At 59.4% G+C, this 25303-nt stretch overlaps 1 protein-coding gene across 5 annotated transcripts in view; it reads left to right on the forward strand.

The window, feature by feature from the left end:
* The first annotated feature begins 1858 nt into the window (after nt 1-1858).
* Nucleotides 1859-25303, forward strand: part of CROCC (ciliary rootlet coiled-coil, rootletin) — a 45136-nt gene continuing 21691 nt past the window's right edge. For 2 of the 5 annotated variants that reach the window (XM_045859482.1, XM_045859483.1), the window contains exons 1-15: nt 9058-9150; nt 9679-9832; nt 11009-11163; nt 15480-15665; nt 15760-15843; nt 15917-15978; nt 16063-16228; nt 16712-16818; nt 19390-19626; nt 20079-20175; nt 20825-20908; nt 21268-21501; nt 22251-22450; nt 23581-23763; nt 24674-24818. In XM_045859482.1, the coding sequence (XP_045715438.1) occupies nt 9091-9150; nt 9679-9832; nt 11009-11163; nt 15480-15665; nt 15760-15843; nt 15917-15978; nt 16063-16228; nt 16712-16818; nt 19390-19626; nt 20079-20175; nt 20825-20908; nt 21268-21501; nt 22251-22450; nt 23581-23763; nt 24674-24818 (2154 nt within the window). In that variant the 5' untranslated portion in view covers nt 9058-9090. Of the gene's footprint in view, nt 1939-3883; nt 3949-9057; nt 9151-9678; nt 9833-11008; nt 11164-15479; nt 15666-15759; nt 15844-15916; nt 15979-16062; nt 16229-16711; nt 16819-19389; nt 19627-20078; nt 20176-20824; nt 20909-21267; nt 21502-22250; nt 22451-23580; nt 23764-24673; nt 24819-25303 lie in introns of those variants that run through there. The other 3 variants (XM_045859486.1, XM_045859485.1, XM_045859484.1) reach the window with 3 other exon arrangements.

Genomic DNA, 25303 nt, shown 5'->3' on the forward strand with positions numbered 1-25303 from the left:
GTCATGGTCTTCATCTGAGAAGGGACCTGCCATCACACTGGCTATATGCTGCTGGGTAGAAGCAAGTGTCAGGCCCCTCCCCGCACACACTTGGAGGGGAGGGGCTTACACGAGGGTGTGAATACCAGGAGGCAGGATCATCCAGGGCCGTTTTAGAAGTCCACTTTCGTATTAGTTTCCCAGGGCTGACGTAACAAATTACCACAGACTGGGCATCTACGGACATTTATTCTCTCTCCCAGCTCTGGAGGCTAGAAGTCTGTTAGCAAGGCGTCAGCAGGGCCGTGCTCCTTGCAAAGGTTCTCTGAGCTTCTGGTGGCCCCAAGCATTCCTCGGTTTATCAGAGCATAGCGCCAGTCTCGGCCTCTGTCCTCACGTGGCCTTCTCTGTGTCTCTGTGTGCGTCCTCTCCTCTTCCTGCAGGGACACCCTGTATTGGAGTCAGGGCCACCCCTGAATTCAGGCGGAACTAAACCCTTAGTCCCATGGGCAAAGGCCCCGTTTCCAAATGAGGTCACATCCCCAGGTACTGGGGGCTCGCACTTGAACACATACATTTTGGGGGGACACAATAGGACCCACCACTGTCTGCCCACTACAGTGTCCATCGGTAAGGGATGAGTTATATACACTTAGGTATATCTGTACTGTGGAATACTAGGTCCCTGGGGGAAAGCAAAGAATGAAAACGACCTTCATGTGTTGATAAGGAATGGTTGCTACGCTACGTAAGGACAGGCAGCAAGGTACAGAATAAGGTGTAGATAGACGATGCTCTCTTTTGCATTAAAAAATGGGAAGGGAAAGTGCACACTTCATGTGCATAAACTATCTCTGGGTGATTAGGAGACAGGGATGGGAGACATACTTCTGACCTTCTATATTATTTGAATTCGAGTCATGTAAATGGACCATCTTTTCAAAGAATGAAAAAAATCTACATTTGAAAGATCATCTGTCAAACCAGCACCCAACAATATAGAGCATGGCTAAAAAATTAGTGTCTTTTTCCTATTATATTTGTAAATAAGAAATATTTCATTTTTCTTTTACAAATAGGAGCTTGTTCTGGCCTACTGTTCTGAAACCCTGCATTTAATGTCTTGTAACCATTTCTCCAGCCCCTGAATGTTCTTTTCTAATATTTGGAATGACTTCGTAGTGTTCCATTAAGGGAACAACTCATGACTTATACGTGGAAGTCCCCTGCTGCTGGGCATTTCAGTCTTCCTAATTTTCTGTTACTAAAGCCAGGCACTATAGTCCCTGACTGGTGTGGCTCAGTTGGCTGGGTGTTGTTCCACAAAGCAAAAGGCCCCCGGTTCGATTCCTGGTCAGGGTACATGACTGGATTGTGGGTTCAGTCCCCAGATGGGCATGAACAAGAGGCAAATGATCAATATTTCTCACATCAACACTTCTTTCTTTCTCCCTCCCTTCCCCTCTCTCTAAAAATACATTTAAAAAAAAGATTTTATTTATTTTGGAGAGAGAAAGGGAGGGAGAAAGAGAGGGAGAGAAACATCAATGTGTGGTTGCCTCTTGTGTGCCCCCCACCAGGGGCCTGGTCTGCAACCCAGGCATGTGCCCTAGACTGGGAATCAAACAGGTGACCCTTTGGTTCACAGGTTGGCACTCAATTCACTGAGCCACACCAGCTAGGAAAAATAAAATTTTTTTAATGCTTAAAAAAATAAAGTCAGGCATTATAGAAAGACTTTGCCTGTTAGCTTTAAGATATCCATCAAATTCAGTGAACCAGAACGCCCAAACTCCGAGTCTCCCGGTTAATGTGGTTTTGCTGATGGTGGGCAGAGTCCAAGCCAGCACAATGCCCGGATTAGGCAGGCGCTTGGCCCCGGCAACCAGGGGCAGGTAACTCTTTTGCTTGTTTCCCAGTTACCTGAGTTGCAGTCTTAGAACCCTCTGCCGTGAGCAGGTGAGCACCTAGCACAATTTCCTTCCGATGGTTGGTCCTGGGTTTGCTCGACTGGGCACCACCTGGTTCTGGGGCAGGGGATGGGTGGGCAGCAGCCCTGGGGATTCAAATGACCATAGGGCAGGCTGAGCCACCGAGTCAGCACAGCAGGGGACCCAGCTTCCTCACAGAGAAGGGAGCCAGAGGCCTCCCCAGGAGGTCGGTGAAAGTATCTGCCTCCCTGCAGGAGGCTCCTTGGGCTCCAGAGGTGAGAGGGTTAAGGAGAAAGGAGCTGTGCCTGCTGCCCTCCCAAAATCTCAGGGGACGCTGCACGGTGTATAGGAAAGAACACGGCTTAGAAGCCACTGAACCTCCTGCTGTTGTCCTTGGGCATGTGACTACCTCTCTGAGTCTCGATTTTCTCACCTGTAAAATGGAAATAATCCTAGAACCTGCTTTGCAGCCTCGGTCCTGCTTTGCAGAAGTGTTCAGAGGGACTGAGGACAGAGTGTGGCAACATGAGAGGAAGCAGCCAGCACAGTGTGGTACGCAGCCGGCACAGGCTGCCTGTGCGGTGCAGGGTCTGTTCACCAAAGCAGACCTGATGCGGGGAGGGGGGTGGCCCGAGTAGGCCCAGGCATAGGGCGTGTCTCCTGGAGGGAGGGGCAAGGATGGGTTCCTGGTGCTATGAGGAACACTCTGGAATGAAGACTGCAGGGACAGGCAGGATCCAAAGTGGATTGGTGAGGTCATGAGCCCATCAGGGCCTGGGTAGGGACCCAGGCAGGGGGACGTGGACCTGGGCCACGCTGAGGCACCTGGGGGCCGGTGGGGCTCACTGGCAGATGTCAGGCAGCCCCCCCACCCCGCCAGGCTGGGCCAGGGATGCCTCAGGGAAACTGTGCCCTTCTCCTCCTAACCTCATACCTCTCCGTATCCCAAGTCCCAAGGATTGACCCAGTCTCTCCTGACCAATAGCTCTCGGCTCTGGCCCAGGCCACAGCCTTGCCTGCGCCATCCCCAGGTCACAGAGCCCAAAGGGCACCTGTCAGCCCCTAGTGCAGCTTCTCAGACGTGAAAAGCAGGCTCCTCTTTGACAACGTGTCAACTCCCACTCCTTTCCCTCCTGCCATGGGGAAAGGCAGAACCATCAGCCACAGGCCTGTTGCTGTGCTTTCTGGGTATTTATTGTTTCTCAACTATAAAATCGTAAAATTCAACATGCTTTTTCAAAGCACACCCCTCCCTCGACCTAGAGATTCAGACCAGCCTATTGCTTTGAAGTGGATGATTTGCTCCAATGCCTTCAAGAACAGAGGGAGGCAGGTGGAGCCTAACTAATTGTTACAATAGGAACGACATCACTGTTTAGTCTCTAGGGCATGGTTTCCTCCCATCCCGGCCGGAGGAAGCGCCTGAGCTTGCGAGAAGGAATGGGCAGCAGACGAGGTTCCACCATTTTGCAGACAAACTGAGGCCAGAGGACCTCGTGCGAGGTTGCTGGACAATCGGGAAAACAAAGATATTCTCCCCACAGTTCGAGTCTTTGAAACCTCAGTATTGCTTCTCTGAGCTCCTAGGGGGCTGGCGGGAATGCTCCCTCCCGCTGGTTGGGCGATGGGTTGAGGTCAAAGTTCAGGAATTTAAGGTCTTCAAGGCCAGGAAACCTGAGCCAAATCCGTAGAGGGACTAAGCAGCTGGCTCTGGGCTCGGATTCTGCTCCGCCACCTTGCAGGTGCCAGGCTTTGCACGACTTGCTTTATCTTCAGTTTGTCGTTTATGCAAAGGAGCTAATAAACCCCGCTTGTCCCAAGCAGTACAAGCGCTCGATGAAGAGCCCTCAACCAGTGCCTGTCCGAAATAAGCTCTGTGTGGACGGACCCCGGCAGCACGCCTACTGCGGCCCCGCCCCGGCCCCAGGGCGCGCCCTCCGCGGGGGAGGCGGGCGGGTGGCGAGCGGGCTCCACCCCCTGGCCCGGCCCTGCCGGACCCGCTCGGCCTCGGCGGCGGCGGCGGCCGCGAAGCGCGAAGGTAGGAGACCGGCCGCGCGCGCTCCCGCGGCCCGGAGTCTCGGGCACGAGGGGTGCGCTCCGACCGGAGGAGGCGGCGGGGCGCGCGGGCGGGGCCGCCGGGCTGAGGTTGCGGCGCGCCCAGGGCGGGAAGGCGAGCGCGCGCAGAGGCGGGCTCGAGCCGCGTCCCAGAGACTGGGGGCGCTCAGGGCGCACTAGCTGCACCCCCCGCCGCTGCAGGGCCTGGCTGCCGGAGCGCGCGCCCACGGGCCCTGCTGACATCCTGCCGCGTCCAGTTCCAGTCCTGCCCGGGGCTCGCGGGCCGGGGTGGGCGGGAAGAGGCGGGGGCCTGCTCGGTCCCAGCGGCCTGCAAGCGCCCAACGAGCGCACCTCCGCTCCGGGGTTCTCCTCGCTCTACGGGGCTGAGCTGCGTGCGGTAGGAGGCCCTTCCCAACTCTCACCACAAACAGCAGATCCCTCATGCGGCTTCCTGCGGGTCGGCACCGTGTGGGATGTCACTTCACCTTCAGTGCCACCCTCGGAATCGAAAGCAGCTCCAGTTTAGGGATGAGGGACCTGAGGCCCAGAGCGGTCAATTGAGTTGCCTAAGACGGCACAGCCTGTGCAGGGATTGGGCTCTCCGCTCCTTGGGTTTTTCAAAATGGGGCCGGGGCCCCCATGCCATTCTCTGTGGTTGGCATTTTGCACGGGCTCCCCTTGGATTTTTATGCAAACCCAAGTGGCTAGTGCTCCAGGCCGATTTCTGACCCTGCAGTGGCCAGCCCCCCCTCCCACCCCCCAAGCCGCGTTACCTTCTGTTGGTTTTCATCTGAGATTTCCTGTTTCCTTAGCTGAACGCACAGCAGTTGCTTAATAAATAAACTGTGAGCGGACCAGAGGTTAAGGGTAGACTGGGCTCCTCAGTCAGGAAAAGACCTCAGGAGTCAGAACCGCTAGATCTTGAGGGTTTTTCTGGCTGGCTCCTCCTCTCAAGCCCTGGGGATGGGCACCCCTCTTGGAGACTAGGCACCCCTCTCACCAGGAGTCCCCTGAACTCCCGGGGTGCAGCAGGTCCTGGGTGCGTGTTCACTGGGAGTCCTTTCCAGCCTGCAGCCAAGACTTGCCCAGTGCGACCCTGTCAGAGTCCAGGGCGATTGCTTCTTTTTCCTTTTTTCCATTTAGTTTCCTATATTATCATTTGTCTCTCAGCATTCATTCACTGGCTCAGCAGCTGTTCCTGGAGCTCTGGCCTTAGGCACTGTGGAAACTGCCGTGAACGGGCCGACTTGGTCCCTGCCCCTGGTGGAGACAGACAACACACGTGTTGGCACCGACAGTGAGTGACCACTGTCAGGACCTGCTGTAGCCCGGAGGTCAGGGTTTGCCCTCTCAGAGGTGACATCTGTGAGCCAAGATCTGGTTGACGAACAGGAGTCAGCCATGGCAGGAAGGGGGAAGAGCGTTCCAGGCAGCGACCATGGCAGGTGCCAGGGCCCCGAGGCGGGAGCCTGTCTGGTGTGTTGGGGAATCAAGAAGGCCGGCCGGGCTGAGGTGGGGCAGGCGAGGGGGAGAGGTGGGCCTGGGCCGGCAGGCCCTCTTCTTGGCTGTGGCAGGACCTTGAATTTCATTTTGAGTGTGATGGAAAGGGGTGGGCATCAAACAGAAGAGAGATGTGATCTCGATTGTGTGAGACTAGACAGGGGTAAGGGCACGAGAGGACAGGCAGGGCGACCTGTGAGGAGCCGTCTCAGCAGTCCCAGCAGGAGATGGCAGTGGCTTCTGTAACACACCGGGGTGGGGGTGGGGGGCGCCTGGCACATGGTGAGCACAACGTACGGCAGCCGTGGCCGTTTCTGTCTGCCCCCTTGGAACCAGGCCTACGGGGGTCTCACCCACGGCTTCCGCCCTTCATGGATGGTGACTTCGAGCGAGTTATTCGGCATCACTGAGCCTCGGTGTTGTCATCTGTGAAGTGGGTAGAACAGTACCTCCTCACAGGGCTGCCAGCGAGGTTAAAATGGATAAGGTACAGAGGCGAAGGGTTGAGCATGTGGTTGGTTCGGTATTTTTGTTGGAGTGTCTGGTCATCAACGGAACAACAAAGAAGGGGTAGGTGGGCAAGAGCAGCTGGCGTGTTTGGAACTCAGAGCAGTCTTTGAGGAACTTTCTGGCTAGCTCCTGCCTCTGGACCTGCAGACAATGGCTGAGGGTCCACCGTGGGCCAGGCACAAGGCTCTAGGCGGGGCACTGGGAAGACAGTGATGCTAGTGATGGGAGTGACGACCCGAAGTGCAGCCTGCACTCACCGCGATTTAACAGTGTGCGGTGTGATTAAGGTAACACGAGCCAGCAGTGAAACCCGGGAACTTCAGAGGCTCAACACAGCAGAAGTCCGTTTCTTGTTCACGAACAGCCCTGTGGGGTGTTTGATAGCTAGTCTCTAGTCTTTGTTTCTACGTGGTGACCCAGACCCCTTCCGGCTGTGGCTCTGACCCCAGGACCTCAGAATTATCTCCTTCCAGCTGCCGGACAGGCGCGGAGCTCATTCCTCACGGGAGGTTTCTGTGGGCCACGTCTAAGCGATACGCATGCTTTCCATCCTAATTACACTGTCCAGAACCTGACCACGTGGCCCTGTCTGACTACAAGGGAGTCTGGGAAATGGCTTCTAGCCATTTTCCTTAAAAAATCGAAAATATGTTTTGATGAACACAAAGCATCTTCTGCCTCGCCATGTCGAGGCACACAGTTAAGCATGGGCCATCTTAGGTAATCCTCATGATAGAAGCAGGCCCTGTGTCATCCCATTTTACAGATAAGGAAACTGAGGCTCAGAGAGGCAAAGGCCCTGGCTCAGGGTCACACTTGTGGGGGGGGAGGCCCAGCCAAGTCTGGAGTCCGGGCAGTCAGATGCTGAGTGTCCGACACCCAGCCCTTTGGGATTCCCGTGAGGAGTTCTATCATTGTTCTGAGAATTGGATGGGAGCTGCAGGTGTTGGAGGACTTTACCTGCGTACAGGGTTCAGATAGGGTTTCTTGGGACTTAGAGAGCCCAGCAGGACCCTAGGGCAGAACTCGGTGGGCAGAGCCAAGGGTTGGTATCGCCCGGTGCCCAGGGTTCTGGTGTCCCGCTCCCTCCCCGCTCCCATAGGCACTGGCTGGAGAAAGGCACAGAATAGTTCTGTGCAGCTCACCGAGCACATCTGGAGCCCCCTCTCTGCCAGGCTGGGCAAGAGCGGGGTGAGATCCTGGCCCAGGGGTGCTGGTGGCCCACCGCCTGCTCTGGTTGTGCGTGCGGCCTGCAGCAGGGTTTTGTAGAGGCGGCGTTCTGCCTCTGGCTGAGTTCAGTTTTGCCTAAAGCTGGCCTCGGTTGCCATGGAAACGTGGTGGCACTTCTCTTTTCGGTCCCGTGCGCCCTGTTTCCTGGTTTTCCATCTGCACAACGGGTTCCCCAGTCGGAGAATGCGCGTTTATGATGCCGCACCTGCCGCGCTCCTGGGTCTGACCCAGACTCGGTGGTGGAGCCTCGAAGTGCGAACGCCCCCCCTCCCCGAGCCTTGATTTTTCTCGTCTGGAAATGGGGTGAGAGGCGGATCTGATGAGGTCGTGCAAAGAGGCCCCCCTGTGGGTGCCCTGAGGCTGAGGCGAGGGCCCAGAGGTGGCAGGAGCCGAGGACAGCAGCTGCCACCCACTGACTGATCACTACCTGGCCAGCTGTGCTTCTTTCTAATCCCTTACCTGCTCCGAACCGGTTACTGCTCCCGACTCTGTGGTGGGTCGTGCAGGCCCCGTTTTAGGGGTGAGGAGACCGAGGCTCAGAGAGGGGCCTTGCTCACGGTCTCGCTACCAAGCGGCGGAGCAGACTTGGCCCCAGCTGTGGGCGCTGGGCCTGACCCACAGGCTATGCGGCCTCCTTGCCTCGGGGAAAGAACGGGGGGGGGGGGGGCAGTGGGCGGACAGCTGAGCCCCATAGCCCTGGGTGACAGGGACTGTGCGTTTCGGGTTCTTTAATGAACAAAATCGGTATATATTGAGGGTTCACCGTGAGTCCGGCACCGAGTCACGCGCTGTCTGTGCTCACACGATAGTTTGTGTTTAATCCCCCGACAGCTGGCTGAGGTGGGTGCCGATGTTGTCCGCATCTTACAGGAGGCCACTGAGGCTCAGAGAGGCCGAGCTGCTTTCCCTGGGGCACACAGCAGGTGGTGGGGGTGGGGCGGGGTTGTGAGGGGGACTCGGTTCCTTGCCCTGTCTGGGCCGTCCCACCACCGGTGTTCTCTGCCCTGCACTGGAGCTGGGAAAGTCACCCGGCACCCTTAGATCCAGGGAGGGGCGAAAGTGGGCTTCCAGTTGTTCGTATGGAAAATAATGCAATAATTAATACATAATAATAGAAGAATAGCCCTGGCTGGTGTAGCTCAGTGGATTGAGCACGGGCTGCCAACCCAAGGGTCGCTGGTTTGATTCCCAGTCAGGGCACACGCCTGGGTTGCAGGCCATGACCCCGGTTCAGGGTGCGCAATAGGCAACCACACACTGATGTTTCTCTCCCTCTCTTTGTCCTTCCTTTCCCTTCTCTCCAAAAATAAATAAATAAATCTTTTAAAAATAATAATAGAAGAATAAACTGTGTTTTGCCTACTTAACAACTGTAAACCTACTTTTGCCCACCCCTGTACCTCTCAAGACTGGCCTTGCCTGTCTCCTGGATGCTGACCCCAGCCCCTGAGCTTGGAGGGCTCTAGGACCCAGCAGCTGGGGCAGGTGGGGAGTATGTGTGTTTGTGTGTTTGTGTTTGTGTGTGTGTGTGTGTGTGTGTGTGTGTGTGTTGGGAGTCCTTTCCTCTTGGTCTCTCCCCTCCCTTTCCTCCCCTTCCCCCTCTCCATCCTTCCCCTTCCCTTTCTTCTCAACCTCTTCCTCTCTCTACTCCCCTCCCCCTCTGTATCCTAAGTCTTCCGTCTGTTGCCCTCCGCCTTGATGTTCTCCCCTCCTCTGCTTTCCCACCCCTCCCCCTCCCCAGCCCCTCCCACCGTTGTGGTCACATGGGGGCACCGGATTTAAGCCTAATCTGCCCAGTGCTCAGCACAGCAGCCTGGCAGTGGGGTGAGCTGGGTGGACTGAGCTAGTCTGGGGCCCTGCAGAGGGGTGCCCACGGCCTCCTCCCATGAGCTTGGGGCTGGAGGGGTCGTCGGAGGCCCCGCTGACACTGGAGACGGTTATCCAGGTGGGTCCTGAGGGCTGTGCCCACCCCATCCAGCCGCTCGGGAAGGAGTAGGTACATGCTGGGGGTCCAGTGGTGGGAGAGGCGTGGTGGCGAGGTGCAGGGGGCCCCAGGTTGCAGCTCCCAGCCTGACTGGACTCTGGGTAGAGGGGCGTGCAGGGCTCCATGGTGTGGCTCCCTTGTCCCGGTGCCCTGCAGAGGGTGGGGGTCGGATCCTCACCTGTTGAGGTCAGAGCTGGGTTGGAGCCCCCAGAGCTTCGTGCTGCCGCTGTGGGCGTGGTTCTCCTGCCCTCGAGGGGTGTCCTTTCACAGCAGGAGGCGCACGCAGAGTGTCTTTCCATGGGGCGTCTTTCGTTTTTGTTTTTAGTTGTTGTTTTCGTGATTCAAACGCCCAGGCTTCCCTCCATCTGGGGGATTTCCTGCCGGTCTCCTGGGCACCCACATCTTGGGCAGCAGGACTTTGCCCCTTCCCACCCAGGCCGGAAGCCCAGGGTCCCAGGTTCCCCTCAGACCCTCTCTCTTTCCTCACAGACATTGGAGAGCAGTGTCCTGGGGCCAGGCCAGGAGGGGGGCCTGAGTCTGCAGGACCCGGTCCAGGACCGCCAGCCGGCCCACCTGCTGGCACACCTGCCTGCCCGCCTCAGGGAGATTGTCACCCGGAACTTCTCCCAGCCTGAGAGCCCAGGTACCACGCCTCCCCTGCACAGACGCTGCCCCTCCTCAGTCGTCCTGACGGTGTCGGTGATGGCGGCTTCCGTGTCTCCTCGCTGGGTGGCAGGTGCAGCCCTGCGATGGAAGGACCGATCCACAGATGAGGAAGGGAAGACATAGTGGTGTCGCTTCCCTAGACGTGCTCCCCAAGTGTTGCTGCTGGAAGGCGCTGGCTGAGCCTCCCTTCCTTGCTGCAAAGACTTAAACCCCAAATGCCATCGTCCCAGGGAAGGTGTGAGCTGGCGGAACCCCAGATTATAGGGGGAGGGCAGTTCAGTTTAGCTCAGGGCTTTGCAGAAGACCCAGGGGTGGTACCTCCCACCATCCCACCCCGCTGGAAGGCTGATGGGCCCTGCAGCGCTCACAACTGAATGCTCACAACTGAATCTGCGCTTGGAGAGTCTGGGGGTGGGGTGGGGTACACGCAGTCGAGGTGGAGTGTCTGCAGTTGGTGGTGTTTCTGGTTTTCCTGCCATGGCCCTTGTCCAACCTCAGCCTCCTTGGGAGACCCGGGATGTTGGGGCCCCTGGGAGCCACAGACAGGGACTGAGAGAGCCCGTGCCCAGGCTGGAAGAGCCTAGAGGCCCACGCATGCGTCCAGTTTGACCAGGTGGAAGCGGAGCCCACAGAACGCGGTTCCTTTTCCCTCTGGCCTTCGTTTTCCTTCTTCCTCCTCCTGCTGCTCACAACCTGACCTGCGCTATCCCCATCCCTGAACTTACACGAGGCCCTTCCCTAAGTCAGGCTTTCCTGCTCTCCTGGCAGATCTGGGTCCTGTTCCCCCCATTTTACAGATCCGCAAAACTGAGGTCCAGAGCAGGGTCGTAATTGGAGAAGGAAGGAGCTAGAACTTGGGCCCTGGCCTCCTGACTCCTACTGAGCCTCCCTCCCGTACCTCCCAGGCTGGGTGGGGCCGCACTTCAGCTGTAGCCGTGTCCACTCTGAGTCTAGTCCTAGGCCCTTCGCTTTGCCCACCTCCCTGTTCTTCAGCGCTGCTTGTGTGGCTTGATGCTATGTCCACTCCTACCCAGGCTCCCCCTGGGTCCTAGTCCACCTTCCTGCCTCCACGGACGGGTAGGGCACCTGTAGGGGGTGGATGCGCCCCTGGACCCAGGAGGAAGCCAATCATGTGCCTGCTGTCCCTCTCCAGCCCCGCAGTCGGACACGGAGATGGCATCAGTGCTGTCGCTGCAGGAAGAGAACCAGCTGCTGCAGCAGGAGCTATCCCGCGTGGAGGACCTGCTGGCCCAGAGCCGCGCCGAGCGCGATGAGCTGGCCATCAAGTATAACGCGATCAGCGAGAGGGTGGGTGCCGGCGGGGGGCTGAGGGCTGGGCCGGGGAGGTCCGGGTGACGGCCAGGGCAGGCCTGCACTCCCGGCCAAAGGTGGGCCTGCACGCAGGCCGGCCTGGGTTCTAACTGTGGCTCTGCCAACCTGAATGACCTTGAGCAAATCGCTCTGCTCTCCGAGTCCGTGGGGATGGCCATATGAAGTGGAGCTCGGAGGAACCAATGAGCTAATGGGATCAAGTGTCTGGCACCAGGAGTGTTTCATTCCTGTCTGTCCCAGGCCTGCCTGGGGCTGGGGAAACACAGAGAGTAAGACCCCTAGAGGTCTCTGTCACCCCTTGAGTCCCTGGGCATCTCCCTCTCTCCCATTTACATGGGCCTTGGGGTTCACCCAACAGCGGCTGGCCTCGGGGGCAGACTGGGGTCGGCACAGGCCTATGCCAGTGGAAGGAGAAGCCAGACCTGCCTCCAAGTCCAGACGGGATTCCCATTCCCGGGAACCTGCCCTGCAGGCTTGTAGGGGTCCCAGGGCCGGGGCCAGGGGTGCAGGTTGTTCTCTGCACCCTGTCCTCTCTGGACCTCCAGGCTCACGGGAGGAGACCCTGGGGAGTTGATGGTGGCTGGAAGCCAGCGGGAGAGTTGCACGAAGGAGGGAGAATGTGTGCAGATGGGAGATGTGTGTGTGCTGATTTCAGTCCTAACAGGAGGCACCTTTATTGGGTGTCGGGTGCTTCACCTTTAATGCACCGAGATCGGGACCATTGCGATGCTCGTTTAACAGAGGAGATAACAGAGGCTCAGAGAGGGAAAGCATTGTGTCTGGGGTCACACAGCCAGTTAAGGCCGGTCTCTTGATCCCCAGCCCAGGGCTGTGCACTACAGGTTTATTTCTTGGGTATGGGAAGAGGCAATTGGGCTGGGGGTTCCGGGGGGCAGCTGGCCCCTGAGAAGCTAGAAGGACCTCGGACATGATCCTCTGATGTTGCAAATGGGAGACTGAAGCCGGCCCAGGGTCCCCTGTGTGGTACTAGGACCCCTGGGCCGACCGGTTCATGCAGGGGCTGGCCGACCCCTGCTGGAAGAGGGGTGTGCTTCTCTGAGGGTGGTTGTGAGCTGTGCCTGCGTCCTGGTATCTGCCTGCCCGGACAAGCCCCTGACGTGTTGGGACTTGCAGAGGACCAGGGTGGGGGGGCCTGCCGTGGCCCCCAGCACTGGGGACAGCTGAGAGCTGGTTTTCCCAGGGTTTGCAGGGGCGTGGAGGGCGGACTGGCCCAGGTTCCACATCGCTGGCGGTGACAGGGCCCTGAGCCAACCCCCTCCCAGCGTAGGCCTCTCAGCCTTTGGGCCCTGGCACAGAGCCGGGCTCATGGCCAGCGGGGGGGCTACGATGAAATGCCAGCTCTGCCCGACAGTGGAGCCAGCACTGCCCCCTGGGCCGGCAAGAGAAGGGAAGCGGAGGTGGGACTTGACGGGTCCTTTTTCTGCTGGGACACAGCTGCGGTGGCTGGGGGTGCACAGCGCAGGAGAGGGGAGTCTGCCTTAAATCTAGAAAATTCCATCCTGTGGCCAGGGAGGCCCCTGAGGAACTTGTAGAGTGAGCCTGGTGCTTCACTGTCCTCTGCCCAAGACGGTGTCAGGGCAACCCCTCCCAGAGCCAGGGACTGGATGAGAATGACCTCCAGGCCGTTCCTGGGGGTGGTCCCCAGACAACATCAGAGCCTGGAGATCATCCTGTCGCAGATGGGGGACAGGCCCAGGCATGGGCGTGAGAGGCCCAGGGTCAGCGGTGGAGCTGGGATGAGGCTCCCAGTTTGTGGTCCTGTGGCACAGCAGGTCCTGTCCCTGCTGCCCACCTGTCCCCGGGCCGTAGGCGACAGGGCCTGCCCCTGTGGCCATGACCGTTGCATGCAGGCTGGGTCGGGGGGCAGTCAGCGAGGTTGTTCTGCCTCTCCAAACCCCACAGCAGCCCTGGGAAAAGAGGTGAGGTGGGGATCTGTGTCCTGTTGATCGCATGTAGGGAAACTGAGGCAGGGGCTCCCAGTGGCCACCTCCAAGTTCAGAGGGAGGCCCTCGGGGTTTCTGTGGAGCCCACCCCATTCTTCCTGTCCCGGAGGAGCAGGTGTTGGGTGGGGCAGCTGGGATGAGAAGGCGGGAATAGCCACGCCCCCTGGGCTCGACAGGGTGGACCCCCTGGGCTCCCTGTGTCCATGGCAACCTCGACAGAGTGACTCCAATAATAACGGTACTAGGGCAGCTGTTGCTAGGGGAGACTGTAAACTTCTTTCATCCCGGCTTGGTGACGCCCCCCCTTCCTTTAGAATTACAAGTAAAATTGAAAGGCTGTTTTGTGAGGGGTGCAATCGGTACGGCCGGGAGTGGCCCTGGCCGGCTGGGCGCACTGGGGCAGCAGATGGAGGACCCGACGATGGCCCGAACCCCTCTAAATCACGGAAGCAAACAGCACCTGGTCCTCACGGCTGCGTGAAACACACAGGCCACCGTCAGGCCCTACACAGACACATGCGGGGGCACAAGACGCAAACTCCCCGCAGTGGAAGCTGCACCTGCAGCCAGACACCACGCTGTCCCACCTAGGTGTGGAGCCCGTCACCCAGACGCACAGTCACAGCACCCAGATGTACCTGTTCTGCAGACCACACGGCACATTGTCTCCCGTCTCGTGGACACACACAACCGTAGGTACGCACAGGTGCACAAAGCATAGGACCGCCTCTCTCAGGTCCTCGTGAAGGCCCAATCACAGAGACACACAGGTTCCCAGTGGAGACAGATGACAAAACACTCCCCACTCACACCCGTCGGGTACGCCCGCATCGATGCCCAACGCACTCAGCGTCTTGGTGTCGCCGCCACCACGCTCAGAGGGGAACACTGCCCACCGCCTGACTTAGGGGGACTTCTAGCAGGGGCCTGCTGCCCACCCTCCAGGCAGAAACCTCCTGCACACCCCCTCCCCTCACACCTTCAGACCTCATCCCCCTGACTCAGGGGAAGCCTCCCAGCAGCTCCCAGCAGCTCCTCCCTGTGGGTGGCTGCAGTAGCCCCTCACCCGGCCCCGGCACTGTGTCGGGCGGGTGGGTTGGGAGGTGGAGACGAAGTCGTTTTCAGCTTCCTCAGTGGCTCATTGAGCGTCTCCCGGGCGCACTGGGTCAATGCAGGGAGCAGCCGGAGGGAATCCGCACCTGCCGCTACCTGGCTCAGCCCTGCTGTTAGCGTGGGTGAGGGGAGCTGTCTTTGCCGTTGGCTGTCTTAGGAGCGGGCGTGGGCGGACGTGTGGGTGCCCTGCCCAGGCTGTGGATGGCGAGTGCGGGCCGGCGGCAGAGTCCGCTGGGCTGGGCTCTCGTCCCCCAACTCTCCCTTGGCACTGTCCTTCCTCTGTTAGTCCCGCTCACCCTTAATTGCCTCCCCAACAGGTGGAGAACGCTGAGAGGCCCCTGGGACCAGCAGGTGCCTAAGGAGGCTGGGGGTGGGGGGGTCCAAGGCCAGTGGGGGGCAGCCAGCGCCAGGCAGCATCCTTCCTCTGCCCTCAGAGTCTGATGATGAAGGAGCTGTGAGCTGCCTCGGGGTTGGGGGGTGGAGGAAAGGTGCTGACAGCAGAGGCTGCCCATGAGGTCAGGGAGAGGTGGGGGCCTGCAGTGGGGCTGGGGCTCAGGGTGTTAGTAAGTCACGTGGTATGGAGAGCATCTGTGCCCACATATCTGAGCACTGTGTGTGTGGGAAGTGGGGGCCGGTCGAGGAGTTGGTGTGTGTCACCCTGGGGACATTTGACACCACCTGTGTGCCCTGTGGGTGTACATGCGTGCGTGCATGTGTGCATGTCTCTAAGCTCAATATGCATGCATGCATGCGGCGGTGCCTGTTTTAGTGTATTTACATGTGCTTAGGCCATTAATTCATGACCTCAACGAACGTGCCACTAACACTGTTCTAGGCCTGAGATATAACGGGAAACACAAATCTAGGCTTCCCTGAGCCCACTTGGGGTGGGGGCGGGGGTGGGGAGACGTGATACTCCAGTAATCCTCAACCACAGCAGGGCTGGTTGCTTTGGAAGAGAGGCTCGCAGTGCACCAGGTGCACCTTTGTGTTCTGTATGCTCGTGTTTGTGGGCCCACCTGAATGTGTCCATCCCATGCTTGCGCCGTCTTTTGTCCATGCGTGCCCTGTCTATGTGTCCATGCACGGCTGCATTAGCCTGTCTGTAGGTGCATTGCAGCCTGGGCTTGCCCAAATGTGCCTGATGCCCCCTGCAGAGTCCTGTGCCTACCTTCCCGGAGGCCCAGAACGCTCACCCAGGGCCCTTCCCTGCAGCTGGAGCAGGCTGTGCGTCTGGAGTCAGGGGAGCTGGAAACGCAGGAGCCCAGGGGGCTGGTACGGCAAAGCGTGGAGCTGCGGAGGCAGCTGCAGGAGGAGCAGGCCTCCTACCGGCGAAAGCTGCAGGCCTACCAGGAGGGCCAGCAGCGGCAGGCCCAGCTTGTGCAGCGGCTGCAGGCCAAGGTCAGGGCTGCCCACTCCTGCTCCTGCCTACCCTGTGCTTACTTTGCCCTGCCCCCTCCCCAGGGCTAACCATGCGCTCCTCACCCATCCCCAGATTCTCCAGTACAAGAAGAAGTGCTCGGAGCTGGAGCAGCAGCTGTTGGAGAGGTCCACGGAGCTGGAGCAGCAGCGGCTGAGGGTGGGTGCCTGGGCAGGGTGGGGCAGGCCCTTCCCGCCCCGTGCCCAGCCTGATGCCCACTCCTCCCACCCAGGACACAGAGCACAGCCGAGACCTGGAGAGCACCCTCATCCGCCTGGAGGAGGAGCAGCAGAGGTGGGGCGCTGCAGGGAAGGGGCATGGTGGGCAGCGAGGTCCTCCCCAGCCCTGAGCCCACTGGTCCCTCTTGGTCCCACCCAGGAGCAGCAGCCTGGCCCAGGTGAATGCTATGCTCAGAGAGCAGCTGGACCAGGCAAATTCAGCCAATCAGGTTCTGAGTGAGGACATACGCAAGGTGACCAGTGACTGGACACGCAGTCGCAAGGAGCTGGAACAGCGGGAGGTGGCATGGAGGCGCGAGGAAGAGGTGAGCCTGGGGGTTCTGGGAGGCCAGCGGGGGCCTCGTGGGTCCAGTCTGACTCAGACTTCAGGAAAAGGAGCGGGAGGGCCCCGCTGGCCAGGTGTGCCCTTTAGGAGAGGCCAACAGTTGTCATAATAATAGTCAGCCTTGATGAGCACGTACCATGTGCCAGGTGTCCACGTTCTCTGCTATTTCTCACCATGACCGAATGTGGTAGGTGCTGCCGTCCTCATTTTAAAGAGAGGTTCAGTGACCTGCCCGGTGAGGTGGCTGGGATGCAGACCTGGGTGCCGGCACTTGCTGCTCTTTCTCGCTGCCTCTTGCAGCTGGTAGAGGCATTGAAACCCATTCCCCTGTGCCAGAGGGAGGCTTGGGACCTGGCCCACGGGAAGACCCCCTCCCTGGGCAGCAGTGCCTCTGGGAAGGTCAGAGCTGCGGAGGGAGCGGGGCCCTTCCTCCAGCCCCTCACTCAGCCCGTCTCCCCTCCAGTCCTTCAACGCCTACTTCAGCAACGAGCACAGCCGCCTGCTCCTCCTCTGGAGGCAGGTCGTGGGGGTCCGGCGGCTGGTCAGCGAGGTCAAGCTGTGCACCGAGAGGTGAGGCCCAGCCAGCGGAGGGGGTGCTTGGGGAGGCGCTGCAGCAGCAGCGGCTGGGGGATAACTCTGGTTTTGAAGTTGAATTCAACGCACCTCAGTTGAGCTTTAGTCCATCCCAATGCACCTACTGTGTGCCAGACCCTCGGAGATGCGGAAGCAACTAGTAGTAATGAACTCATACCACGGTCGTGGCAGTCAGCATTTACTAGGTGTTTCCTCTGAGTTAAGCTCTTTATACATTTCGTTCCATCTCATAGCCACAGCGCCTCCATCAGGTGAGAACTGTGATAGTTCCTATTTTACAGATGAGGACACTGAGGGTCAGAGAGGTAGAACGACCTTCCCAAGGCCACACAGCGATTAAGTGGCCGAGTCAGGATTTGCAGCTTCTGCTTTTAATCCCCTAGAATGTTCTGCTTCTGCTACCAAGGACCTCAGCACCTCTCCTGATGAAAAGAAATAGACCCCAAAATTCTAGACCGAGGAAGAGTGTTGGTCAGTGACGTGAGAGTGGAACAGAGAACGTCTGGAGACCCAGAAGGAGGGGCGAGAGGGAGGGAGGTCAGGAAAAAAACGCTCCTCATAGTGGAGGGGGAATTCGTGCTGACCTCAGGGGATGGGCAGGATTTTAGCTGGCGGAGGAGCTGGGGCACTCCAGGCCGAGAGTGCAGCCTGCGCTAGGGCTGGGACAGGGGAGAGAATGGCAGCGGGTGGGGTTGGAGAGGGGCGGGCGAGGGGGGGGTGGGGCTGGAAAGGAGAGCCTCAGACGGCCCCCAGCAGGGGGCACGGTCCTGCCTGGTCTTTGGAGAGGCTGCGGGGAGGGTGCAGAGGCAGGGAGACCAATTTGTTTCCTTTTGTACATTAAAAATCTGCTTAATTAATCATCTTTTGTTAAAATCATCCGCTGTTCAATGTGTCCAAACTTCCAGTGGGTGTCACAGACGGTTTGCCTCACGTTTTGTCTTGATAGTTTGTTTGAACCCGGATCCGTAGATGTTCATGACATGTGAGGGTGTGTTTGTCCTTTAGTCTCTCTTATTCGTTCGGGAAACTGGGACGCTGTTCCGAGAGACTCCCCAGGCTGGTGCTGTGGTGTCCGGTCACACCCGGCTCCTGCATTTCCTGTGGAGTGGACGTTGGATTTAGGACTTGATCAGATTCAGGTTCAGGCTTTTCTTTTCCCTCCCTCCCTTCCTTCCTTCCTTCCTTCCTTCCTTCCTTCCTTCCTTCCTTCCTTCCCTCCCTCCTTTCCTCCCTCCCTCCCTCCCTTTCTTTTTTTAACAAGACTTCTTGGTAAGCGCTGTGCGTAGCTTCATCAGCAGGCCCTGGATGCCTGGGTGTCTCTCTGTGCGCACTGGCGGCTGTGGGTGCTCCACGCCGAGGCCCAGACGTTCGTCCAGGGTTGCAGGACGGTGCTCGTCTCATTCCTTCACTCCCGCGTGTAGTGACTGGGATGCTTCCTCAGCGAGGCACTTCCTCTCCTCGTAGGAGATGCCCAGGGGTACAGCTCATTCAGGAAAGGAGAGGATCTAACCTCCGTGAAGTATTTTAAATATGCTCTAGTTTTCATTACCATTAAAAAATTTAGTATTTGCCCTGGTTGGTGTGGCTCAGTGGATTGAGCACCAGCCTGTGAGCCAAATAGTCGCAGGTTCGATTCCCAGTCAGGGCACATGCCTGGGTTGCGGGCTGGTTCCCCAGTTGGGGATGTGTGAGAGGCAACCAATCGATGTATCTCTCGCACATTGATGTTTCTCTCCCTCCCTTCCTCGTTCTCTAAGAAGTACATAAATAAAATCTTTAAAAAAATTTAATATTTTACTTTGGAGTAACTCATATTCACAAGGCTCACATTTTGAAAGGGTGTGCTGGGTAAAGGCCCCTCCCACCTCCGCCCTCAGACACGCCTCCCCCCTCTGGAGGCAAGCAGTGGGACCCGTCGTCGCTTTCCTAAATGACCTTCCAGGATTGTTTCATACAAGCAAATACGGCAGATCTCCCCCCCACACCCACCCTTTCATGTCCTGTGGGTGGAATTCTATCTTCGCAGTTCTCGAAGACCCTTGCCTCACCTCGTGTTATAACTGAATGATAACTGGGAGGTGGTTCCGTCTCCGGCTCTGAAGAGCTTCCCCATTCATTTTCCTCGGCTACAGCATAGTCCACAGAATGGACATATCATGATTGATTTAAGAGCGGTCCCCTTTCGATGGCCATTTAGGTAGCCACCGGCATTTCCTACCTGGGCAGTGCTGCAGTGGGTCACCTGTCCACAGGTCATTTCCCCGTGCTGGGGCGTCTCTGTAGGATACATTCTCCGAGGTGGAGCTGGCGGGTCAAAGAGCTGATCCGTTCGTATTGTTCGAGCTCTTTATCGCCATCCTGCCCTGTGCTCATCCTTTCGCCAGAGGGTGGGGGAGGGGCAGTTTCCCTGCCGTCTCACCCTCACTCGTGTGTGATGCGACTCCCCCCCTCCAATCTGATAGTGACAAACTGGCATTCCAGTGTGGTTTTAATCGACACTTGGGAGCCCGTCCCCACCCCTAGCCTGTCTTGTGTCCTCCCCACCAGAGACCTGCTGCAGCTGGGAGGGGAGCTGGCCCGGACCTCCCGAGCCGTCCAGGAAGCGGGCCTGGGGCTGAGTGCGGGCCTGCGGCTGGCCGAGGGCCGGGCCGAGGCAGCCCTGGAGAAGCAGGCGCTGCTGCAGGCCCAGCTGGAGGAGCAGCTGCGGGACAAGGTGCTCCAGGAGGAGGGCCTGGCCCAGCTGCAGATGCAGAGTGACCTGGACAAGGCTGACCTCAATGCCAGGTGGGTGCCTGGTAGGTACCAGGTGAGGCAGGGGAGGAGGGGATCTGGTCACTGGGGACGGGCCTTTCCCCTGCATGAGCTCAGCCCGTCTTCCCCTGTGTGAGGCACCCCGTTGGGCAGAGTGTGGAAGCCTGAGACCCAAAGGGGCTCTTGCCCAGGGCACATCACAGGGAGTTCAACCTCTCTTGCCAAATTTGCTCCCAGCTCCTGCAACCTGGACAAGTCCCAGAATGCTTTCCCAGGGGATAAGGGGGCGGCGGTCTCATTCTCGTTTACAGATGAGAAGCCTGTGGCCTGGAGGGCAGTGACTGGCTCAAGGCCATACCAACCGGGAGGCGAATCCTAGGGTCCCGGCCTCAGGTTCAGGGAAGCACGCAGGACACGGAGCTGGAGAGTTTGAGGACAAGCTGGGGTGGGTCTCCCAGTCACCTCTGTTGCTCCCCCACCTCCAGAGTGACAGAGCTGGCCCAGACAGTGGAGCGCCTCCAGAACCAGAATCGGGAGAAGGATCAGGTCAACAAGGCCCTTACCGAGAAGCTCGAGGCCCTGGTGAGATGCCGCTACCCTTGGGATGTGCCAGAGTGGGGCGGGGCACTGGCCAGATCCAGGCACACGGGCTGAGGGCCGGGCTGCTTGGGCTGGCCTGGATTATCCACTCAGCCGGTTTCACCCCTTATTAACTGAGCACCTAGTGTGTGCCAGGCCTAGTGTGAGCACACCCACCTCCTTCGTCCCATTTCATCCTGTCTGCAGCCCTGTAGCCTGATCCCCATCGTACAGACGAGTAGCCCCAGGCCCACGGGGAAGTACTTGTGCAGAGTCTCAGAGCCACAGAGCTGGGGAGTCCGGGACTTGGGCTCATCATGTCTTCACCTGCTGGCCCCAGGGCTGTTTCTCTGGGAACTCAGCTGCCTCCCCACCAGGGGGACACCCCTCAAGGGTCCTGCCTGGGGTCAGGGCAGGTTGTATGTCCTGATCTCCCCCAATAGGCCGTGTGACCCGAGGTGGGACCCTGCACTTCTCTGGGCTTAGTCTGCTCAGGGCACTGGGGCTGCAATGAGGTCTACCAAGGAACTGGACTATGGCCATGGCCTTGAGGTTACCTGATGGCGGGGAGGCCAGGGAGGGAGATGAGTGGGCTTCAGATGCGGGCAGAGGTGCTGACCACCCTCTCCTTGTCTCTTCAATGCCACTCCAGGAATCCCTGCAGGTCCAGGAGCCGGCGGCCCTGGAGACGGAGGAGGGGGAGGGGCTGCAGCAGACCCTGAGAGACCTGGCACAGGTGTGAGGTGGGGCCGGTAGCCCTGGGCAGGGCAAGGCCTGGCAGTCCAGGGCCACGGCGTCCTCTGCTGGCCTTGAGCTGAACTGCAGGTGGTTGGGGAGCTTGGGGGACCCCCTCCACCTGTGCGGGTCCATCTGTGGGAAAGGCTGGGTGATGTCTTCGTAGTACACGGGAGACCTTTCCTGTCGGGCTGAGGGCTGTGACCTAGTTAGTGGAAATGGAGTCAGGGAGACTTGCAGGAAGGGAGCTTGGGGTGTGCTGCGGACTTCGGGGTGGAGCTGCACACGCGGCCCCACGGCCCCACGGCCCCACCTGGGCTTATCTGCCCCCCTCCTGCTGCTCCCTGCCCCGCTCCTCAGGCGGTCCTGTCAGACATGGAGAGCGGCGTCCAGCTGAGCGGCTCCGAGCACACCGCCGACGTGTCGGATGGCAGTCTGCGGGGGCTCTCGGGCCACCGGACCCCGTCCCCGACGCAGCGCTCCTCCCCGGGCCGCGGCCGCTCCCCGCGCCGAGGCCCGTCCCCGGCCTGCTCCGACTCCTCGGTGCTCACCCTGATCCACTCCGCCCTGCACAAGCGCCAGCTACAGGTCCAGGTGGGAAGGGGCCTGAGCGTCCTGGGGGAGGGGCTTGGGCAGCCTGGGCTGGGGCCTGAACATCCTAGGATGGAGCCAGAACCCTGGGAGGGCCTTGGGGAACTCAGGGGCGGAGCCAGTGTAATGGGGGAGGAGCCTGAACGTTCCTGGGTGGAGTCCGCTCTGAGAAAGGGTTACGGGGAGTCAAGTTGGGAGTGGGCGATCCCCGGGGCCGCTGAGAACTCTGGGGATAGAATCCCAGCCCAGAGTAGGAGGGGCTTGGGCAGCTGGGGGCGGAGTGGGGGGGGAGGGCTCCGCCTGGTATAGTAAGGGAGATAGATGAGGTTCCCTAACAGGACAGACAGAGCTAGGACCCTGGGGAAAGGCCTGAGAGGAGGAGTCTGCCTAGGATGAAGGAGCTTGGGAACCAGGGGCCCACAGGAGCCTGGGGATGGAGTCACAACCAGGATGCAGAGGGGAGGAGTCCTGGGGTAGTCAGAACCCCGGAGAGGGAGTGCGCCTAGTGGTTTGCCTGGCACCCTGGGGTCTCAGGTCGGAGTGGCCAGGGGGATGGAGACTCAGAGCCCTGGTGATGGGCTCAGAGAGGTGGTGGTGAGGGCGCAGTGAAGGGGAGCGGGAACCTGGTCTGGGGGTCGAGCCCCACTGCGTCAGGCCTAGGCTGGTGGGCATCCTCGGAACCCGCAGAGAGCAGCAGGTTGCTGTGAGGCCGTCCTGGGGCTCGCCCAGACTCAGTGGTTCCCACGCCACAGGACATGCGTGGGCGCTACGAGGCCAGCCAGGACCTCCTGGGCACGCTGCGGAAGCAGCTCAGCGACAGCGAGGGTGAGCGCCGTGCCCTAGAGGGGCAGCTGCAGCGTCTGCGGGACAAGACCGACGGGGCCACCCAGGCCCAGGAGGATGCCCAGCGCGAGGCCCAGCGTCTGCGGAGCGCCGTGGACCTCCTGAGCAGGTGCCGGGGTTGGGGGGAGGTCAGGCATGGGGGCCTGGAAAGCAAACCAGTGTTGGGGTCTAACGCCGGGCTAGGCCTGTCAGCGTGTGGGTTTGCATCGGTGTGGCCATACCAGGTCTTCCTAGCAGTGAGGTAGCAAATGTTTCCTGTACACCTACCATGTGCCAGGCTCATTGCCAGGCATTTTGCGAGTATTATCTCCAATTAGTCTTCCTGCCAAACTCACGCAGTTCAGAGCCCTCGCTGTCCTGAGGCTGAGAGCCTTGTCCAAGCTCACGCAGCCCTGGGGCCAGTGGTCGCGACTGGAACTGAAAGCAAAACCGATGCGCCTCCCGCCTTGGAAGGAGAAGGGCTGTTCGTGCTGTTGCAGCCACAGTGAACACCTCGCTCTGCATGCTGCTGCTTTTCCTCGATCTCATGTATTGTACCCACTGCTAGCCTTCGTATTTATGATGCTTAAGGGTTGCTACTTTAAGTGACGAGGTGGGACGGTGAAGGGTGTGACAGTCGTCATTCCTAAGTCTGAGCTGGAAACCCTGGCTGGCTCAGAAAGAGGTGCCCCCACCCGAATTGCTTGTGACTTAGGTGGAGTGGGGAAGCGGCAGCGCTCTGCACACGGTCAGAGTTCCCAGTCGTTGCCTCCCCCCACCCCGCCCCGTCCTGTCCTGGCTGCCGCGTGCCGTTCTGGGCAGCAGGCAGCTGTGAGATCTGGACAGACCCAGCCGTCCTGGGCCTCCCAGAATGGAGGGACAATGTGGGGAGCGCCATGGAAGCATTACTTGCCATGTGGACTAGCAAGCAAGCAGCAGAATGGCCCACATGTTCCAGGAACCTAACTTCTTCAGCCTGGGGGCATCCTGGAAGATAATGTCACTGCCTCCATCCATTCCACTGGGCCCCCAAGTGGGCAGTTTGGGGGCGAAGGAAAGCCAGGTTCCCTCTGCCAGAAAGAGCCAGCGTCACAGGGATGTAGGTGGAATGAGTGTGGGTGTGGTCAGGGAAGGCTTCCTGGAGCTGGGGGCCTTCGAGGACGGCAGGTGTGGCTCACATCTAGGACAGCAGCATGGCCGCCTTCCCTGCTGGGAGCGGCCCCAGCGTCCCCTTCAGCTCCCTCTTTCCTGGCCCTCCAGGGAGAAGGACAGCCTGGCCCAGAGCCTGCAGGCGGCCCAGCAGCAGGCTGAGGAGCTACAGCAGGCGCGGGAGAAGCTCCAGGCAACGCAGGAGGAGCTGCGGCGCCAGCGGGACCGGCTGGAGGAAGAGCGGGAGGACACAGCTCAGGACAGTGCACGGACACGCAGGGAGCTCGAGCGTAGGTAAGTAGCTCTGGCCTCCCTGCTGGGGCCACTTGAATGGGCCTCGGGGCTCCTGACAGTGTCCTCGGTGGCTAGAGAGCACCCAGGCCTCCTACCGTCTTGAGCCCTCAAGACACCCCTCTGACGCAGGGTCTTCTGCTCAGCCCCGTTTTGGTAGATGGAGGCTCAGGGAGGGATAGTGCCTTACCTGGGATCTGAGGACTGGTGGGAGGTAGAGTATGGACCATAATAACAACAATAATTAAAGTAACAGTAGTAACATTAACATTTTTAAAAGTTAAAGTTACAGTAATAACATTCATACTAATATTGCTAAGTGTCAGACATCCTTTTAATTGGGTCCTCTTATTTAACCCTCGTGTAATTCTGTGATGTAGGAGCTGTTATTAGCCCCATTTTATGGACCGTGAAACTGGGGCCCAGCGAGGTCAGGTGCCTTCCCCAAGGTCACAGCTAGTTAGTACAAGAGCCGGGATTTGAACCCGAGCATCCTGCCCCTCACTCTGAAGGGTTAACCCCTTAACCACCACACTCTTTCCTTCCCTGAGACGCCCGTCACAATGGCGTCCAGGGCGCTGTGGTAGTGGGTGTCATTCTCGGTTCTCAAGGCCCTTGGGTGGCACCGTCAGACACTACTTCAGTACACCACGGATCCTTAACTGAGTCGTGTGTCCTTGTAACAGCTTCACAACGTGGTGTCACTCGTCTCGCAGATGGGGAAACGGAGACCCAGGGTCACAGAGCCAAAAGGCGGTGTGGCCCTGGCTGTCCTCGTGGTGAGGCTGTTGTCCCCAGGGCAGGCGCCTGCCTCAGACCGGCCCCCCTGCCCAGCCTGCTCCAGACTGTCCGGCTGCAGGGGACTCAGGGCGGGGAAGTGACACGCGACCCCCACCCGCACTCTGTCCCGCAGCGTCAGACAGCTGGAGCAGCTGGAAGCGAAGCGCTCGGGGCTGGCGAAGGAGCTGGTGGAGGTGCGGGAGGCGCTGAGCTGTGCCGCGCTGCAGCGGGACGTGCTGCAGGCCGAGAAGGCCGAGGTGGCCGAGGCACTGACCAAGGTGTGTCCCTGGGCGCCCCACAACCGCAGGCCTGCCCTCCCCGAGGCCCTGGACCTTCTCCCTCTGGCCTCAGACTGACCCCGACTTCAGGCTGGCCTCCGACCCTGGTCACAGACAGATCCCTGCCTTCTAGACTCACGCTAACCTTTGACCCAGGCCACAAGCTGACCTCTGATCCCAGACAGGTGAATTCACCTCTGTTAGTGGCCATAGCCCTGCTTTTCCAGATGCCCGGGACTGTGCCTGTAGTTCAGGCCATCTTGTTCCGGCTCTGGACACAGGCCTGGTAGAGTTGGGGTACAGCCCTTGGCAAGTGCCTGCTCCGCTCCCTGAGCAGTGGCACCCCTAGACCCCGCTCTGGGGGACCCTCCGGCCCTGCTCTGCACAGCTGGGGTGCTGGGGTGTGCAGCTTGTCCCAAGCAGCCCTGTAGGCCGTAGGCCTTCTGCAGTGATCTTTGGTCTCAGCCCGTGTCTCCTCTGTCCAC

Source organism: Phyllostomus hastatus, unplaced genomic scaffold (assembly GCF_019186645.2).
Source record: "Phyllostomus hastatus isolate PE091 unplaced genomic scaffold, TTU_PhHast_1.1 phas_scaffold_182, whole genome shotgun sequence".
Classification (NCBI taxonomy): domain Eukaryota; kingdom Metazoa; phylum Chordata; class Mammalia; order Chiroptera; family Phyllostomidae; genus Phyllostomus; species Phyllostomus hastatus.